General features: G+C 36.1%; 1 protein-coding gene across 1 annotated transcript in view; it reads right to left on the bottom strand.

The window, feature by feature from the left end:
- The window catches only part of LOC109071267 (neurotrimin-like), a 259,248-nt gene extending 245,349 nt beyond the window's left edge, over nt 1-13,899 (bottom strand). Inside the window, exon 1 of the mRNA XM_042765237.1 lies at nt 13,600-13,899. Coding sequence (XP_042621171.1) covers nt 13,600-13,660 — 61 coding nt within the window. The 5' untranslated portion in view covers nt 13,661-13,899. The remainder of the gene's footprint in view (nt 1-13,599) is intronic.
- Between the last annotated feature and the right edge of the window lie 6,136 nt (nt 13,900-20,035).

The following is a 20,035-nucleotide window of genomic DNA, read 5'->3' as shown; positions in this document are numbered from 1 at the left end:
ATTGGTCTTCACAACTGCATTGTCTTGCCCCTAGGAGCTTTTGTTTACACTGTCTGTAGAGGCTTTGTAGAAAATAACTACTGTATTTCAAAACCATGACATCCTGATTACCTTTTTCAAATCTCTCCAAGCGAACTAGTGCAACTCAAAGAAAAACAGAAAATTTGATGGTTAGATAAAATAAAATGATCACCAAATAGAAAAGTACTTGGCTAAATAAATAAAAATAAATACATTTCATGTTCCACAGAAGAAAGCAAGTCATATAAGTTTGAGTAATTCGATGCCTTAGAAAGAACTATTTTGGGTTCCCCAAAGAACCTTTCAGTGAGCAGTTCTTAAAAGAAGAAGTGTGAAGAACATAAATAATCTGAAGAACCCTTTTCCACTATAAAGAAATTTTGTGCAATGAAATGTTCTTCATGGAAGCACAGCTACCAATAAAGAACCTTTATTTTTTAGGATGTAATCACCTCATCATGCTAGCACCATGAGCAAGTGACAAAACACCATGAGAAATACTAAGAAACTTTTGGTTGGCTTTCGAAACCTTTACACTTCTTTTTATTATTCTGTGGAAGATTTCCACTGAGGTTCTTCCTGTTTGAAGAAATACAAGTCACCCCAGGGGAACATATTTCTGACTCTCCCACTGAAACCAGCATCCTGCAGCACAGCCACACTGCGACAAGTTTTTCTTAACTCGACTTCCATGTTTCCAACAAGTTTGCTGCTCAAATCCATGTTAGCTTGTTATTTATCATGACATATCATGAACGTATGCAATTCTTTGAAAAAGGACAAAAATACAGAATCGTGAAATAAGCGAGGCTAGCACAGGATGTTACTATGGCTCTCCCAAACTCCTATGTGAGTTTAAAGTGTCAGAAAACATGGATTGCTTATACATGGGTACCATGTTTCCTTGATTTTTCTTGTCTGAAGAGTCATGTTTGCAGAGGAGATATCAAATTTTACTAGAGGATACGTGTCATTCACATCTCTTTCCAAGGACAGTCAAAAATCAATCAAATATATGTCACCTTTGAACAACTTCACAAATTGTTTAAAACCATGTTCCATAAATACAATGTGCAAGAGGGAGAAATCTTTGTCACTTTCTATTTATTTGCGCTAAGCGTTTAATCAGAGCCTTAACATGACCCAATAAAAGTTTGGAAGGAAATCCATTTCATTTCCCATAAAAAAAATAGTCTGAAAAGTCATGCATTTAAATGTCGGCTTCCCAAATGCTCCCTTGAATGTATAACTTCTCCTTCCTCGAGACCCACACCAAACAAATCAATCTTTATAGATTGGCATCAATGTAATATTTATGCATCAGTCTCAGAGCTACAGTCAAACATAAGCAACAAGGTCAGTTTACTGTAGAGGGTTGATCCATAATTGGTACTGTAATTTAAAAAAAAAAAAAATCACAGGCCTACTGTAAAAGATTACAAATCATGCAAAATTATAAAATATCACTTGAAATGAGATGAAACTATAGTAAACAACTCATGCATACTAAAGTAAACATGAAATGAAATCTGTTATAATACCTGTGTGTACAAATAAACAAATTATGAAGCTACTCATACTATCCAGCTGCAAAGCAAAAATATGAGAAAACTCAAGGGAAAACAAGATAAAAATAAATAATTGGCAATCTCACCATCTGGTGGGAAAGATAAAATGAGCGAGTGATTTTAAAGCTCAATAGAGAGTATACAAACAGGCCATGGAGTGACTCTTTTCTAGTATTGCTGCTGGGATTTCCTAATTTAGATTTTATTTTAAACTAAGTGCTGTCCCACTGTGTGGTGTGGGATTATTGATGCCAAAAATGGGGGCTTGTCTTTTGTTGAAAACCATGTATGGACCAATCAGCACTGTTCTACGTTCCCTCTAAACCTCTCCTGAGAAATATCTTCATTTCTAATAGAAGCAAAGGCTGAGCATGCAGTTCCTTAAGCTTATTTGCAATAACCATACAAGAATAAACACTGCAGAGAGAAAAGGCAACTGAAATAAGGCACTCAACTAAATCCTGACGTATGCGGCTCTCTGAGAGCTCTAACAAGACACTGTCCCAACAATACTGATTTTGATGAGCAGGCAATGAGACGTTATGGACTGGCTGAATATCCGAGTGCTCCATTATGAATATATTCTACATGAAATCATTTTCAGATCCTCTCATCTCACATCTTAATATCACTCTACACAGCCCACCACAGTAATCAACAGCAATCATAGTTTCAAACGTTTCTCTCTCTACAGCTAATGAGCTGCATTCCAGCACCTTTGGAATGTCGCCTTCAAGAATACAGCGGGTTATTTTTTACCCATCAAAGAATAGCTCCAGGTATCCTTTGAACAAAGACATTAGAGACCAAAAAAAAACTAAATGAAACCACAAACGAATGATTTGCTGACGGCTGTGATGTACCTGGTCAAGATCTGTGGTTCAGACGAGGCCACTAGAGAAACACAGTATCTGAGGTTACAACTAACAAGTATAAAAGATGAACTACTAACCTTCTAGCTGCAAATAAGATGAGAAAACTGGAAATAATAATAATAATTAAATATAAAAATCTCTCTATCTTGTGGGAAAGTGTGATATTAAATGAATTTATTTGTATTACTTAAACATCATGTGTAAAAATATGCTACATTAAAAAAAAGTGTAACATAGCATCAGACTTACCAAACAGACTAACTATATTTTAAATACCCAAAGTTAAATGAACTGATGTTAAAGTTGCGATGTAACTGAAGTAGCAACAGATCTTTTCTACCAATGTGAGACATACAACTGAGTAAAACCCGAATGTAAATGCCATTGATGTGTACGCAGCCTGCAGCCCCCCAATCAGTGAGGAAATTTCCAGTGTTCTGCTGACTGATTTATCCACTGCTCAATTACTTTCATTTATTTATTTACTAATTTATTACTACTTTATATGGATATGCCTGCCTGATGGATACAAGTTATTTCTGAGTTGTTATTTCCGGTTTTCAATTGTGACCAAAGGATTGGAAAAATAAACGGCATAGCTCTATAAAAATTAAATCAATAGCCTAACAAATCAGATTAGTTAGAATTTTCTGCAACACTATTTACATCATCTCTGATGAAGGGCTTCTTCACATAAAAAGAAACAAGCAGAGTAATTAAGCGTCCGAGACATTCGTTAAGGTTTTGGATCTGAACCCGCTTGGGTCTTGGGTCAGACCCCGGGTTTTCGGATCCAAGTGGACCCGTGAATACCTCTAATTAAAAAGTATGGATGAACACCTGCTATAGTATTTGAAGTTTAATAATAACAGCGTCGTTTAATCACTTGCTCGTTTTAGAATGCACTACTTGCTGACATTAACAAGAACATAATAGTAATCAAAGTAACTGTTATATTTTCATAAAGAGCTTCTTTGCTCACAGTGCAAAGACCAAAGAAATCAACAATGAGCTTCACTGTTATTTTCATTATGAATCAATTTTTAATCAAGCAGCCACTGCAGTTGTAGTTTTAAAAAAAGAATAATAATAATAATAATAATAATAATAAACAAATTAATCAACTACATTCTGAGAGTCAGCACTGACCAGCAATTCTGTCATCTCAGCTGTATTGTCACTTTCTTTTTTTACTATAGAGGACAGAGAAAATGAGAAAATAACAACTCAATATTAACAATACTTTCTTATCATTGTCTCTCTGTATGTTGCTTTGCTCTAATCTCCTCGTGCACAGCAGTCGGCATATAAAATCTAGACAGCAAGATACAATGTGCGTTGATGCTAAGAGAAGTATTATTATATTACAGCTGTAGCAGACACACTTTTGAGCATTCCTTACATAAACCTCTACCTTAACTCATATCAGAGGAAATATTACTTCTGAGGTTATACCCACCAATATTAGCAATATTTCATTTTATAATCTAGTGGCTGACCTGAAGATTAAGTAGTCAATGACTTGAACAGCACCATGAATACTGCAGTGAATCAAAAGATGAGTATGCATGTTATTAAACGACATGACAAAGTCGTCTGAAGAGGCCCAAAAGTGACCACTGTGATCTAGATACTGTTATACTGAGTTTATAATAAATAAATAAATACAAGTTGTACTTAATTAAAATATATGTATATTGTAAACTATATTCATCTAAAAATCAAGCTCTTGAGTTCTATATCTTATGCCCTGAACACATACATCCTTATTAAAGCTTCCTGATAAATATGCAACCACTACTTCTTATTCTGCTGGGACATGCAAATGAGCAACTGCAAACATTGCTTGATTAAGTGTCAAATTTTAATGTGATAAGCTATTATCAAACCTAACTTAATCTCATGTTATTAAAGAGGCAAAAAATGAACAACGAATCTGTGAAATATTTATATTTACAAAATTTGGGTCACAAATCATGTTTGATGTGCGTGGCAAGAGAGCTGACATCATAAGATTTCAACAAGATGAATTCCTCCACCTCTGGCATGATGTTGATCCACGCAGGGTCCACTTATAACAAAACTTCTCAAGGGAATGAATATTTCCATAGCTTGCTAAAGAGGTTATTGTGATTTGATAGCCTGTGGAAATTGCTCATTACCAATGCTAATGGCAAATGCTACAGAAACAAGCAGTGCGAGCAGAGAATTTAACATACTAGAATTCACTGCACAAAATTCTGTCCATAAATCAATTCTGATTCATTTGAGAGTGAGAATGTTTGTATATATTCAAGGACAGATGTTTAACTGCAGTGTGAGGAATACATTTCAAACTATTAGTTTGCAAAAGGAAAGAACTGTAAAAGGAAAAAACATAACAAAGAGCCTATAGTTAATAAGAAAATTTCATTTCAACAGTGACCCAAAAAGACCATTAAGATTTCCAGTCAAGCATTTAACATTAATTATAACAAGCTTTCCATAAGCCTCCATGAAATTCAACGAGCAAAGCAAAGTTGTGCTGGAAATCTATTCAATGAATGCTGAGTCAACTGTTATTTCAGCCTTAGAAACTTGTTGTTTCTTTTCATTCCACTTCAAGCATTTGAAATTTTACTCAAAGAATGTCACAAAATTATGACAACATGTTAACCGAGTACTTGCTAGTCTCGCGTAGCCAGACCTTCAGACTGACGTCAAAAGGTCTGGGAACTTTGGCTGTTTTGAATGGCCATGGACTGCACAAGAGGTTATATGACTGACAGGTAAAGCAACCAATCATGTTTCAGTTTGTGCCGCATCATGTTTAGGGGCACGGAAATGTCCCCACAATAACAGACTGGTCTGTAAAACGCTTAGATTTATTTTAAAGATTCTATGCCGCAAACTTGAAAATTCAACACAAACTCTTGAAAATCCAGCATTTAGTTGATCCTGCTAAGAGCTCATTGTCACAGTTGTAAACGTGACGGCTTTCTTCTTCCATGAGAGGGTTTGGCGACACAGCAACTTTGTTTCCAGGCAGAACGTAAAAGAATGCGACACATACATCTCCCAGAAATCTATGCGGAGACTAAATACTTGCAAACATCACGGTGGAGGTTTGGAAACTATAATGATGGAAATACTTTAAATGCAATGTAATATAAAACCCCTTAGCTGGTTTCATAATACTACTCCAAGTCATTTTAGCTTCAACTGACAAAGAAAGGCTGACTGATCCAATATATGCCATTTTTGGTTGGAAGAGTTCTGTATTGACAAGTAACGCCCATTACTCCTTAAAAGCTGAGTAGCAGCACTCTGATAGATTAGTGGAGCTTTTTTAATCAGGGTTTGTGTGGGGTAACGGCACAATCCCTGATAGCTCTAATTGAAATGTCCAGGCTTTATACTCTACCTCTTCACTCCTCATAGAGGCCACATACTAATCAAAAACAGAAGGATTAGAGTCTCAACATGTGCTGCTCAATCACTCTATCCACCATCTGCTAGATGAAGAACAACACTCAACACTGATCTTCAACCCCACTAGCAACAGTAGGAGTCATTTCACAAAAAAAAAAAAAATAATCAAATCAAATGAGTTTAGTGTACTATGGAAAATACTATAATGTAACCAATTTTTGATCTTGATAATTTTTTGAAAAATGATAATCAAATTGCTGAATCAGAGTTTTGAACTGATTCAAACAGTTTCTATTTCACAGAAATGAATTAAATGCTGTTTTTTGCTACTTATGTTACATTACTCAAAATCACACAAATCCCAGAATGCAATGCAGGCTTTGCAAAGACATCATTATTCAAGGATTAGCCTGTTCAGGGTCAGAGAGAATATGGTCTTGTAAAAATTTTATTCTGACCGTTTTTGGTGAAAGAAGTCTTGACTATGATAAGAAGTGCCACTCTGAGGGGAAAAAAAGAAAGAAAGAAAAAAAGTTTTTGTTTTTTGTTTTGTAAATCCCAACAAGAATGTACTGAATGTGGTTAACATTCAGGGATTTAGTGTAAAATTAATTAAACAATTACTGATATGTACAAGCATATTTTATATATAGGCTATATATTTCTTATATATATATATGCTGGCATTTAGACCTGGCATATCTCGTATTTTAGGTTTCAAGCCATTTGTGACCTCTGCCAGTGACGTTGCTATAATCACAATAAGTCCAAGATGTAGTCAAAGTCATCAAGATTCAATATTAAAGTTTTTTGCCACATACAGTTATACACCGACTACAGCTTGCAGTGAAATGTAAACCTGGTCAGCTCCTCAGACAGATTTCTACCTCTCTGTGATTGCAGCAGAGACGAGTTTGACAGGTGCATTAATGCTTCAAGAGAAAGCATGTATGTTCCAGCCATATGGCATTTTGAAAGAGATTCCAAAGAAACAAAGCATTGGCTAAAACACGACTTCATATTAGCTTCAGAACAGTGGGGCTCCAGAAACATGACAAGAAACAGCCATTAACGTCACAGAACTCAAACACTAAACATACCATTTTGGACACTGTATAAGACATAAATATAGATTAGAAAATGCAGTTTCTTCCAGGATTCCTAGTATTAAAAGGAGTCAAGGCTTTGAACAATCACTTAATTGTTCTTGAGGGAATAGTTTTTCAATAGCATTTTGTTTGACATGCTGGTTAAATAGAGACGGCAATATTGGACAGCCAACTTATGAAGGCTGCATTCTTCAGACATGACAACCCATGAATAGCTGCATGTATGGATGTTCACTGCACCAAGTCTTAATCTAAACCTCTGGGTCATTCATTCATACTTCCCAGAATCACTCACTGGACACAATGCTGAACTTCTCTGCAACAGCTTTTGTGAATGAGCACAATGTCTGACAGAATCTTCTCACGTCATTGCAGCAGATGTTTAATGAACAGTGATGGGGCCACATTAGAACATATCTGAAAGCTATTTTGTTCGGTATTTGCGGAACAAACAAGCAGGATTGATGCTCATGGAAAAGATAGAGGGTCTGGCATGATCTCCAAAGCTACTTACCAACTCAATTTTTATGCATGAATTTATTTAGACACACATGTAAAATCCAAAAACAAATGGGAATTTTGTGTGATGCAAACTACTCTACATTTTATAATCCAAGTTTTATTCTTTTTCACAACCCAAATCACTGCAGCTTCACAGCACTCCCTGCAGATGTGGAGATTTCCGAATGAGTTTTCTTGAATGAGTCGTCTTGTGTTCTTATTAAGGAAAACACATTTCAATAAACGCAAATCATATTCCCTCCAAGTAATTGGAATGCAAAATACAATGACAAATGTAGAAGTAATGTTGGCCCCTAAAGGCTACATCAAAATATTGGCAAACACACTAACATTTAATTTTACCACTTGAGAAAATGTGAGAGTCCTCTTGTTCTTTTGATCAAATTAGCAAGGAGGTCATTTTGCAACTATAGGCTAAAATCAGCACCACTTTCTGTCATCATCGATACCTGATGTGTCTCATTTGCATAATAACACATCATGTTGAGACTCAGCAGGACTGTATCACTTTGGATAGATGAAGTTGCATATCATATATAAATATTTTAAGCCTTTTGACAGTACCTGATTTATATCTTCATCCTGAATTGTCTTAAAAAGGTGGATTTTTATAGGAACCACTTAATCCAAATTGAACCAAATTGCCATTATTGCCAAGCAGATTCAAAACATTGAAAGAACTAAAATACAGAAGAAAAAAAAAACTAGTTTACAAAGTGTTTTCCACTGCAATTTTTACTGACAAAAAAAGTAAAAATTGTAAAATGGTAAAAAAATAAAAATAAAAAAAGCATGCAACTTTAAATAGTCTGATTACCCCTCTTCTTCCTCTCTATCTAAGGAAAATGGTGATTATTGAGTTTAGTGCCAAACATTTTGGTTAAGTGCACTTCTTGTTTGAAATTTTAGTGAGCACACTACTCATACTGTGTATAAAATGGCATAGAATAGTTCAGTATATGAGTGCTATAAGTTAAGGCAAAAACAAATTAACTTAAATCTAATGACACAATACGGAAAATTAATGGCTAAATAAAAATCCCCTTGACATTCATTATGTTGTTTAATTTCAAGTGCTCAGCGAAATCATTTCAAATTTATCATCCAGCCATAGACTTTCATTTCGCTGAATTACAACTATTGTAGAGTCAGTTTTTATTGTAAAGATGTCTGCTCCTCTTGCTCTGCTGTGTCAACCACTGATTAAACTTCATGAGTTGAATTCTTCTTGAGCAATGATCCTGAAGTCTACTTCAAAAGAAAGTTCTCTCTGTTAAATCACTGTACTCTATTCTCTCAGTGTGAAGCTGGATCACAGCTGTGGCACCAAATTTCAATTTAATGACATATAATTCCTGCCTTGGCTGAGAGAGAGTAAGAAAAGTGACAGGGGGTTCAATGGACAGTTCAGGCCTGGAGGGATGTTGGCTTGAGCACTGCAGGGGAGTCGGTAGCTTCCTGGCAACTTACTGGCAACCAATGACATCTTCTCTCTCTCCCTCCCTCTGTCCCAAAGAAGAAAAAAAAACACTCTTAACCCCTGACAACCTCCATTAAACACAACGAGTCTAATTCTACACTAGTGGAAGCTGCTTGTGCAGACAGTGGGGGCTACTTGGACAAGTAGCCTATGGATATTTGCTTAGGATACATACATTTTTTTTTTTTTTTTGAAGAGGGACATGTCATGGTCAGACATGGAGTATGTGATTCTGTTACGAGCACTTGAAACCACTCTGAAAAGAATGCTTGCCGCTTTTTCGATTTTCATGTGCCCTCAAAGTCACCACTTACATTTAAAAAGACAAAAAAAAAAGATATCCTTGAACACAACATCATGTACTAGACCAATCTATTAAAGAGATACGGCAGCTACAAATGAAATGCCTTACCCTCATGTCAACTGTGTGCTGGCCACTGTTTTTCATACAATTATAATAAATGGTCACTGAAGACGTGAGCCTCAAAAAACATGAATAACATGAATGGACCACGTTTATTATACGTTCATACTGTGCGCAATATATTCAAAGTCTTCTGAAGTCATACAGTAGCTTTGTGTAATGAACAAACTCAAATTAAAGTTGCAATGTACCAGAAGCCACAGATCTTCTCTTCTGTATTGTGACACATATCCAAGCGAAACAGATTATCAAACAAAAAAAAAAGGGGGGGGGGGGTGTATGGCAGGGATGAAGGCAGATTTGAATGTTAGCTTGCAGTCATTTTTAAGAAAGGCGTGAAGTTAAAGTGGATGAAATGACTGAAGAAGTCATTCTTTACCAGAGAGAATTCTGTCTTTTCACTGGAAGATCAAAAAACTATTTTAATATAAAAAGCAAAAAGATGCATTTAGAAAACAGACAGATTTCAATTTGATGTCTAATTTGGTTTAAATTAGAATCCTTAAAAGCCAAATGGGACAACCTACAGTAGTGTTGTAATCAAGACCACCTAAAACAAGACCAAGACAAGACCAGTACTTTGAGGGGTTGAGACCAAGACAAGACATTCAACACTCAAATTCATCTAAAAAGATCCACATTTGCTGCCTGAAATAATCTCTAATATTTAATCAATAAATACAGTACAATTAGAATAATAAGACTATAGAGCTTTTACATCTTTGCACTGCAGAGACTGCATCTGAACTTGTACAAGCACAAGTGCTGAAATATTGTTGAGATCAATGTTTTTCAAATAAAATGTTGTATATTTAAATAGAAAAATAAAATGAATGTGAATATCAAACTAAAACTGCCAGTAGGCTATGTGGCGTCAAATCACTTGAGTGTGTCTCAGAATAATTTATTCAAACGATTCGTTCAAAACAGCTGATTTATTTAGTAATGAAACACTACTGTGCTGCTCAGAAACACACAACTGCTCTGCTATGGATTTGTTTGGAACTACTTTCCTTGCAGAAATAGCCACAAAAAAAGGAATAATAATAATTAAAATTGCGTCTAAATTGCAATTCACTTAATAGTAACTTCTTGTTTGTTGAACATTTGTATAACCTCTTAGCATTCCTGTTAAATTTGCCTTAACGCCTAAAAAAGGCATACTCAAAGTAAACTGCATGCAGTTCTTGAACCATTTGGAGCATGGATTTGGTCTCTTTTGAAAGGTGACCCTCTGAGGTTTGTTCCTAAACAGAACAAACTTCAGAATCCCTGTAAGTCTTACTGTTATTGAGTAACAGAACTTCGAAGACACTGAAAGAGGATACAAACATTCCGCCTACATTTTTTGTAAACGGATGCCTGCAGATGACTATAGCTATGAGCTATTAAAACGCAGTGGGATCACAACATGAAGCCTTGTTGGTGGTCTGACAAAGACACTGATTGTTCCTGCTGTGTTGATTGTGTGTTAAGGTTTTCATCTTTTGAATCACAAGAATCTTAACTTTCCAAAGATATGTGACGTTTTGCTTTTTTTTGTTGTTGTATGTCACGAAGTTAACCCTCAAAAACACTCAGGGTACTGCGAGCGGTACAGTGAAACACTGGCAGGATAAAATCAATATGACCATTTGCAATTGTGCTCATATTTGTGAAAACAGCTCTCTTGATTTTGTGATATTGCTTATGCTCAGTAAGTATTACATTATCACATTAATGATGTAGACAAATGAATCAGACAATGCACCGTCAATTCAGTGATATCCCTGCAGTTGTGGTCTTGAAATAAAATACAGAGTCTTTTTAGTCTGAGACCAAGACAAGACCTTCAAAAAAGGTTCTTAAGACTGGTCTCAAGTACTACACAACTACCCTATGGTCTCATGGACTTAAAGGGGTCATATGATGATGATGATGATTTTCTTTCTCTTTGGAGTGTTACAAGCTGTTTGTGAATAGATAAGATCCCTAAAGTTGATAAGAATAAAGTCTCAAACCCAAAGAGATATTCTTTATAAAAGTTAAGACTCGTCTACGCCCTCCTAAAACGCCTCATTCAAACACGCCTCCACATGTCTAGGTCACTTTGTGGGAAGATTTGCATTACACCGCCCAAATGTTCACGCAAATAAAGAAGGCGTAACTTCAATTCTCTCTGTAGTACTGTTGCTGCCACTGCCGCCATGTCATAGAGACGCTGTGTTTCGTTGTGAAAGCAAAACTACTTTGTTTGGCCTTCCAAAAGAGGACACAACTAGAAATCAGTGGTTAAGTTGTATTTACAACACTGTTCCAGAACAGTTCAAACCAAATATTCATGTGTATGCTATGCATTTTATGGAGGACTGTTTCCTGAACCTGGGAGAGTAGCCTACAATGTCGTCTGTTCTGACTCACAGCCTGTAAGTGCATTTTCATATTTAAAGAATTTGCCACTGATGATTCAAACGCGAGTTCTGAGCAGTGTAGAGTAGTGCTTGTTGTTTGTCACAAATGCAGACATGGTTTACTACACAGAGCTGTAGTTCACTGACAAGCTACACAAACAGCTTTCATAATCGCAGAACGATTTCTTCAATCTCATAATCACGTGATTAAATCGTCTGCGATTATGAATGTGATTTTGCGGAGCTTGTCAGTGAACTATGGCTCTGTGTAGTAAATGCTGCTCCATCTGAAAGCATGTGCTGGAAATTTACTACTAATCATAGAACTGGCTTTACTGACAAGATATGCATGACAATCACATTCGATTAATCTTTCCGCCCTACTACAACACCACGAATACGAAGGCCCTGTCCTAAATGACACATTTAATTTGCTCTTCCGTACTAACAATGATCAACACGTGTGCCTGTGTTCAAAAGTCTGTAGGGTGTCCCACACTTCTGCACACTTCTGCCATGTCTGCACTGAGGCGAGCTCTGTAACGGACATCCACACAGTTAAAATAGCATTAAGTTACAAAAGTGTGGACTCAGGTCCTGTCCCAAATTGCATACTTCATGTGAGTTTGCAGTCCTGCGGGCTGACTTCTACTTGATAAATCAGAGCAGCATTAGTCTCAAAAGTATGGACTCAGGGGAAGACCATAAGGGTTTAGGGTGTGATTTGAGACAGGGCCTTAGGGTGCCATTTGGGATAGGTCTAACGTATGAATCAAAACAATCTGACTTACGAACGAACAATTCGTATCTTTGAAATGAACCGGGGTGCGTTTCGCAGAAGCATCGTTAGGTAATGATGGAACTTGTGGCCATAGTTACTTTAGGGAAATGCACCCCTGGTCAGTTGAACTGAATAAATCGATTCCTTAAAGAGATCCGAATCGCGAATCGAAATTCACGATTTTCAGTGATAACGACTTAATATTCGGCCTATTCCTCACACAGTCGTTATCATAATACATAATACATATCATAATTTATAATGATTTTTAATATATATTTTTGACATTCACCCCCATTCCTTGTCTTTGCCTGGAAAAAGGCGGCCATATGACGTACCTACTTTTCTTCTTATGTGGGTTATGAAAGACATGAGGGTAAGTAAATGACAGAATTTTAAATTTTTAGTCATTTATCCCTCGAATATTAAATGATCATTATAATTTCTTCATCAAACCATGCATCAGCAGCAAAACACATCTTACTCTAACAAGCCTGAGACAAGTGACGCGTCCTCCTGACAGGGCATATGTTGAGCACGGGCTCGTTGCCACGGCAGATTAGCCCATCTTAACTCAGCTATGCAAACACAGTACATCTCTGCGACCAACTTAAACCAGTTGATCAGAAACTAAGATGGGGAGCTGCTCTCCAAACTCACTCATTACATTGTTGCGCAGTCACGCAGATGTGAAACAAGTGCACGCGTTTGGAAGGACCGCGTCCTCTCACGGTCTCCAGTGCGCTTTTCACAAAACTTTCAAACGTGAATATAAAGTCAATCCACCAGTCCTTCATCTAAGATGCTGAAAATACATCAAACGCCAAATATTATTACGCCCATCGTAACAGTTTGAAACCGCATAAGTTTGACTTGTCTTGTCTTCATTTATTGCGAGCGCGTTCGCCACGAGACGCGTACAACAATCGCCATTCAAAGCCAATGTAAAAATAAATAAACAAAAATAAAAATACCCTTTCCGGGTAAAATGTAAATCTCCCGAAGATATTAATCTTACCTTGTTGAATGAAAGCGATGGATATTCCAGCCAGGACGACCCAGTACACGGGATTCTTCATGGCGTCTGGAGCGGATCAAGTGCGCGTGAGGTCTGCGTGATTGTTTTCCTTCTTGCAAATACCGATTTGAAAATCCGGATGAATAAGTGGAAGTGTAGTCCCAGGCTCTAAGTAACTGTGAAGTAGGCACTTACTCTCTCACCTACGCAAGCGCTGAGAAGTCCCTCCTTCAGTGAGGTATTGCTTATGGAGCTGTTTGGATAGGCTTCCAGAGGATTACAAGAACCCGCTGTTTTCATTTGCCCAAGAAATGTGACTGTGCATTTAAAGTGCAATGCTGGGTTAGTTTCCAAATCTTGTATTTGCTGCATATCCCCAGGTTGTTTGTCTTATTGCTTAATCATTTAATAATACTGTTGTCGAGTTATTATTTAGCACAGGTTTTAATTTTCCTTCCTGTCCTCTTGAAATTAATTTACCCTACTGTCTCGAAATTGGTTCGTTAGGCTATTAGTGGAACATTTTGTTTCAGTGTCTGTAACACCATGTCTACAACCTTAATATAATATAACCATATATGTCTGCTACAAATTAGAGTAGTTTAAATAAATTTTTTAAAGCTACTTAGATTTGAAAAACAGGCCAGCATCCACTTTAGAGATGCACTATAATTAATTGTTTTTGTTAGGTGTGAAACACCACTTTAGAAACAGGTTGAGAAAGTGAATAAATATTTTGTGATTGCTGCATTCCATTGTAACTGCATCTGGTGTTCAAAAGGTAAACAAAAATTAATCATGTAATATTGGCTTTCCGTTGTTCCTCCTTGAAGACTTCAGCAGGTGACTTGCTGTTAAATTTGGCTTTGAATGTGAATGTGAAAAAATCATTAACCAGCTCAGTCAAGTGAAACTGCTTGTCATCTCCAATGTCAATGAAACACTTCACGTCATATGAAGAATAAAAAAAAAAAAGACCATAAGCAATTCAGAGATGGAATTGCTGCAAATCATTTGGCAGAAAATGAAATGTGCGGGAAAAATTGATTATTTGACAATCCTGGCTAACTGAGTACGTCAAGCCATGGCATAGATGATTATATTCATTGACATCTCTGACACAAATACACTGCCTGCAAACTTGATAACAAGCTTCAGTCGGTTAGAATGAATAGCAAAGTTTTGTTACAAGTAAATGATCATTTGAGCCAGAACCAAAATTAATTAACGAACAAAACATATTGATTATGTGAACAACATGTGAATTCTGCATGGAGATTCCGAAATAATGCAAATCTCACTACTTAGATATTAAGTTATTGCTATGATTGCTAGGGAGTTCTGGGTTGTTGTTAGATTGTTGTTTACTGTCCCTACCTACTGTAAAAAGCCTAGAGATAAAAATCCAATGTTATTGATTTTTTCACCCACTTTGAGTAAAAATTGTAAGTCTGGTTAATCTGAAAAGTAACAACAAACCTTTCCTCAAGTAACCACATGATTTGAGGCACAAACAGTATAAGATTAAATGGTAAGTTTAATACTTAAGGCTTGAGGTTTGTTCAAATAACTCTAGCACTAATCAGACTTACTTGATTTTCATTTCAGCCCTGCTTGTTGTGTCTATATCAGTTCAAATAAATTGGTTTCTTTCTGGCACTATACTGGCAGCATATCCGTGTATTGTTGCCTTAGGGAAAGCCATTGCTCGATATAACCAGACATCAGGCAGAGTCAGTTAATCTACCACAACCAAACTGAATTGTAAGAACGCTCTGAGAATTTCTTTCCTCCAGATGAGTCTGTCCTGCACTTTCACCTTTTGACAGAGCAGACTATGTGACCAGAGCACGCTTAGAGAAATGAAAGACTCTAGAAGAGTAAGTGTAGAAGCTAGGAGGGAACTCTATGAAAGAGCATGTTTCATGTACCAGGCCATGTCAAAGTCCAGTACTGGGACACTTGAAACTTAAGAGAGTCACCTTGCTCACTCTGTGATCCTTTAAATCAGAGGACAGCCTAAAGTGCATTAGCCAGAGAGACTGACAGATACATTAGTCAGCAATTTTTTTTTTCAGATGTGCTACACCTCCATCAAATAAGCTTCATGGCTTTATTTTGTCTGTCAGGGCAGCTGAACAGATACTGTACGCTGTGCTTTTTAATTTTAATTAATCATATGTTAACAATGTGAAGCCTGTTCTAAACCATGCTAAACATGCTCTCTGTGGTTATATTTCCACAGAGAGTATATTTACAATATATTCTGCGTCATATCTAATATTACGTAATGAATGGAATTATGGTGCTATATTAGTGGAAGAATGTGTATCAAATGCCATCTATATTGATAAGTTCAATATTAATGCCAAAGAGAGAAAACGATAGAGAGAAATAAAATGGCAAGACAAAATATATATATAAAAAACTCATCTACTTCACAAAGAGCAGGGAAAGTAGAAATATGATGTGCTGACCACAATGTGTGTTTTTTGTTGTTGTTTTTGTTGTTTTGCCATATATTATTGGCTGTAAGAGCATAAAAACATCTAAATTCAAGAGGCCAATATTGTCCTATTCATGCATGTTATATTAAAAAAAAAATCATATTATTGGAGTTGGAGCTCTTGGTAATGTTATTTATAAAAGTCAGTGTCTGTTTTTAAGGACATTTTTGTTTAATTTGGTACAATATGAAATAACAATTTTGGTTCATGTGATGTTACACACACACATATACTTGTTCATGCTTTTCCTGTCTCCTGCTTTTTTACTGTTATATGCAGTATCTCTAGATATGAATGTATCTCATTGCTAGTCTATGAGCAATTTTTGCTCTTCAATATAATTCAAAAAAGACTGGGACGTTTTTAGGAATATCTTTTCTTAATGTTTTTTTTAGGAAGTGTCTGAAAACTTGGAGAGATGCTGAGAATGTGAGATTCTGCATTGGAGATGGATTGCAGGTAATTTCTGTTCCAGTTTTGTATCTGCAGTGGAATTACAGACCTGCAGGTGGGAAACATAGATGAAAGAGCTGGAGAAGCCAGAATGTTTGATGGGATTTCAGCTCTTGGGGGGCCTCAACCATTATCTAAGAACTGATCTAAAAACAAGTTTCTCTCCGTTTTTTCTCTCTTAATCACAAAAGCTGATCCTTAATCAACATGCTTTTCTCAGATGCTTGAAAGTAAAGTATAGTAATACAGTCATGCATACATTAAACTTCCTCTACCTCAGAGACTGTTCCATCACAGAGGCTCATCTCTGTATGACAAGGAGGTGTTCTGAATTTTGATGAATGTTTAATTCCTGTTAGACAAGTTGATGGGTACTGTGCTTGTGCTCTCGGGAGGCTTTTACGGTATTAATCATTTTCATGGTAAATGATTCCACGAGAAAGGGAATCATTGAGGCAACATTTCTGACATGTATTTGCACCAGACTTTGCCATGATAATCAGCCCAGGCTGTATAATAGAGGCCGTATATCATATCAATGTCCACATAAATCCTGAAAGATAGAGGGAAGGTGATTCCAGCTGTGATTCAGAATTCAGAATGAACAGGGTGGTACAGCCGTTTGCTTGAGAGAAATGGAAGGTGATTATATTTTGCTGTCAAAATTGGCTGCTTTATTAAGATATTATGAATGACCTTTTAGAGGCAAAATAGAGTTCAATATTCAAAACAAAATGAGCTTCGAGAATTCATCTTACGCTGGTGAGTGAGTCACTGCAAAAGGGCAAGTGAATTAAATCTGAGCACAAACTGTATATCTGATTTATTATAACCGGTTTTGTATGCAAACCACTATTAATATTGAAAACAGAATGCTAGCATGGCAACCCTTGACCTGATTGCTCAGAGTAGCCATAAATTAAAATGCTTGGTTGCCTCGTGTAAATAATTATTTTTTAAAAAGAATTATATATATAGCTCATGTAAGTAATTATTAAAACAGATTTTTTTTTCTTTAAATCAAGTCTATGGGTGGAAAACAATATATTAGAATCATAAAAAAGACCTTGTGCATGGTTGCATAATGGTATATATAACACTATATTTTTTATATATTTATGGTCGTCCCATATAGTTCTGTTCCTCAATCATTACTTGTGTGATTTATTAATCTACTATATTTTAGTGCATTGGAGTTCAGCTGTAGTTTAGACTTTATAGGTAGACGTGGCACAATGCTGTCCCCTGGTGCTCATTTAAATGAATCACATCGACAGTTCAGGTGCAGATGGTTGATGCATACAGTATATATACATTAGCAACTGGCAGCTCAGCCCATCTTTGATCATCATCCTATATGTTTAAAGAAACTGGATTGGAAAATAGGAAAAATAAATTACTATTTACAGTTGTATATTGGTTGGATAACCTAGTCAGGTATCTCAGTTTGGATGAATGTCAGATGTTTGGATTGTATGACTGACAATCTGCTTTCTATAGCACCTTAAAGGCATAGTTCACCCAAAAATGAAAACTGTCATCATTGACTCATCCTCAAGTTGTTCCAAAGTTTCTTTCCTTTTTTGAACACAAAATAAGATATTTTGAAGAATAAACAGTTGACGATAGCCACTGACTACCAGGTTTTTTTTTTGTTGTTGTTGTTGTTGTTTTTTGTGGAATGGCATGTGAAGGACATATAGATATACAGTAGATATAGTGAATATTGTTGTTTCCTCTTTATAATTTGTGTAGTCTGCTTAAAATCTTACATTTCACTTCATTGAACATTGCTATAATCAGAAAGATTCAAAGTCATCTAAAAAAAACAGACAGTATTTAAGTATCTTAAATGTGAAACAAAAACAGTGAACTACACTGATTTCTGTTCAGCTAGGGGTTTTATACATTACCTATAAGGCATTGCAGCTTTACTAGAACACTCAATTCTATAGCTGTGTCCCAAACTGAAGTGTGCGGACTCCAAAGTGCACATTTGAAGTGTGATTGCGTCACGACGTAAGCTGTCCCAATTCAGGATGCACCCTCCGAAGACCACATTCCAAGGCTGACGTAATTTGAAAGCGACATCAAACGCACCCTCCGTTTCCCAGGAAAATGAAGTGTACATCTGATGGACACTTTTCACCCTTCCATATCCCAGAATCACTTGCGCGCAGATGATGACGGTGTTTATATTCAAAGGACACTGCGGGTGAGAGTTCTGTGGGGGAATTCACATTGAAATGTAAGTATTGTACTTTCATTTACTCTAGTACCTAGCGAAAGTGTTAAATGCCAGATGTTTTTTTTATTTTCTTTTTTTTTTTTAAACACAAAGCCCACAAACAATAAGACAACCACTATATAAGGCAATAGTCTTTCCCTTTGTTGTGTTTTTGTAGTGCTGTCATTCAAGATATGTCTACAAGTGTTTTAACCAAACTTTAGCACTTCAGAATTTTGTATGTATGTCCTGCTATTTCATATTTTCTAATGTTAAGATTGCAAACCTGTCTTTATATTTTTCATAAGTGTTTCCATTTTCTCTTGTTTTAGTACTATTCTGGAGAAAATGATCCTGCTGGGGAAAGACTTAAAAAATGCAGTTTGGCATTAATATTACTGATGCACTTCTGTGTATGTTGCATTTTACTTCTGAATATGTTCAAGTTTATTAAATTTAAAGTTGCCTATTAAATTTACTGTTGGGTAGTTCAACAATGCAACATGTTGCAAAAGACCATATTTTTTGTAGTGCTGCTGTCCTGTGAGAAAAAAAACAAAACATAGTTCTTCATATTTGTACAAGTATATTTGTACATTAAGGAATGTACTTCCTTAAAATCCGCCTCTGATTATTTTGATTATTTTAATTAGGAAATCTTGCAAAGGTGGAGCATCTCACGCACTTCGGAGGGTCCTTCATGTACTTCGGAGGCCTGGCCTTCGAAGTGTGTACATTTAACACTGGGACACAGTTTATATGACTGAAGGACACAATGACTCAAGCACAGGCATGAAATCACTTTGACTATAATTCCATCTCTTACCCTGAGCAGCATGACTCATAGGCAGTCATTTACAGGGGAAAAGCTGCTCTCAGTCTGTTTAGACACCCTTTAGAAGAAAGAAACATATAAAGGAGTATTGATATAACAACTCAACATTTTAACATTTCTAATTCTTGTGAAATGATTAAACATGCTGTTTTATAAACTGTTTGATTTGTTCTACAATAATCACACACACACAAAAAATAAAAAAATTCACAATGCAGGACATTTTAAATGGCAAGAGAAATCACAGGTCGTGCGCCATTCAGATTTGAAAATGCCTTTTAAATTCCCATTAAATTGCAGGTTTTTAACTGAATTTGAAGTATTAAATGTGATGTAAAATTGCTATTCAAATTTGAATGTGAGAAAGAATAAAATTGCAAAAAAAAACATACTTTGGTAAATCATTGTTGTGAT

Source organism: Cyprinus carpio, chromosome A10 (assembly GCF_018340385.1).
Source record: "Cyprinus carpio isolate SPL01 chromosome A10, ASM1834038v1, whole genome shotgun sequence".
Taxonomy (NCBI): domain Eukaryota; kingdom Metazoa; phylum Chordata; class Actinopteri; order Cypriniformes; family Cyprinidae; genus Cyprinus; species Cyprinus carpio.
This window is presented reverse-complemented; position numbering and strand designations above follow the sequence as displayed.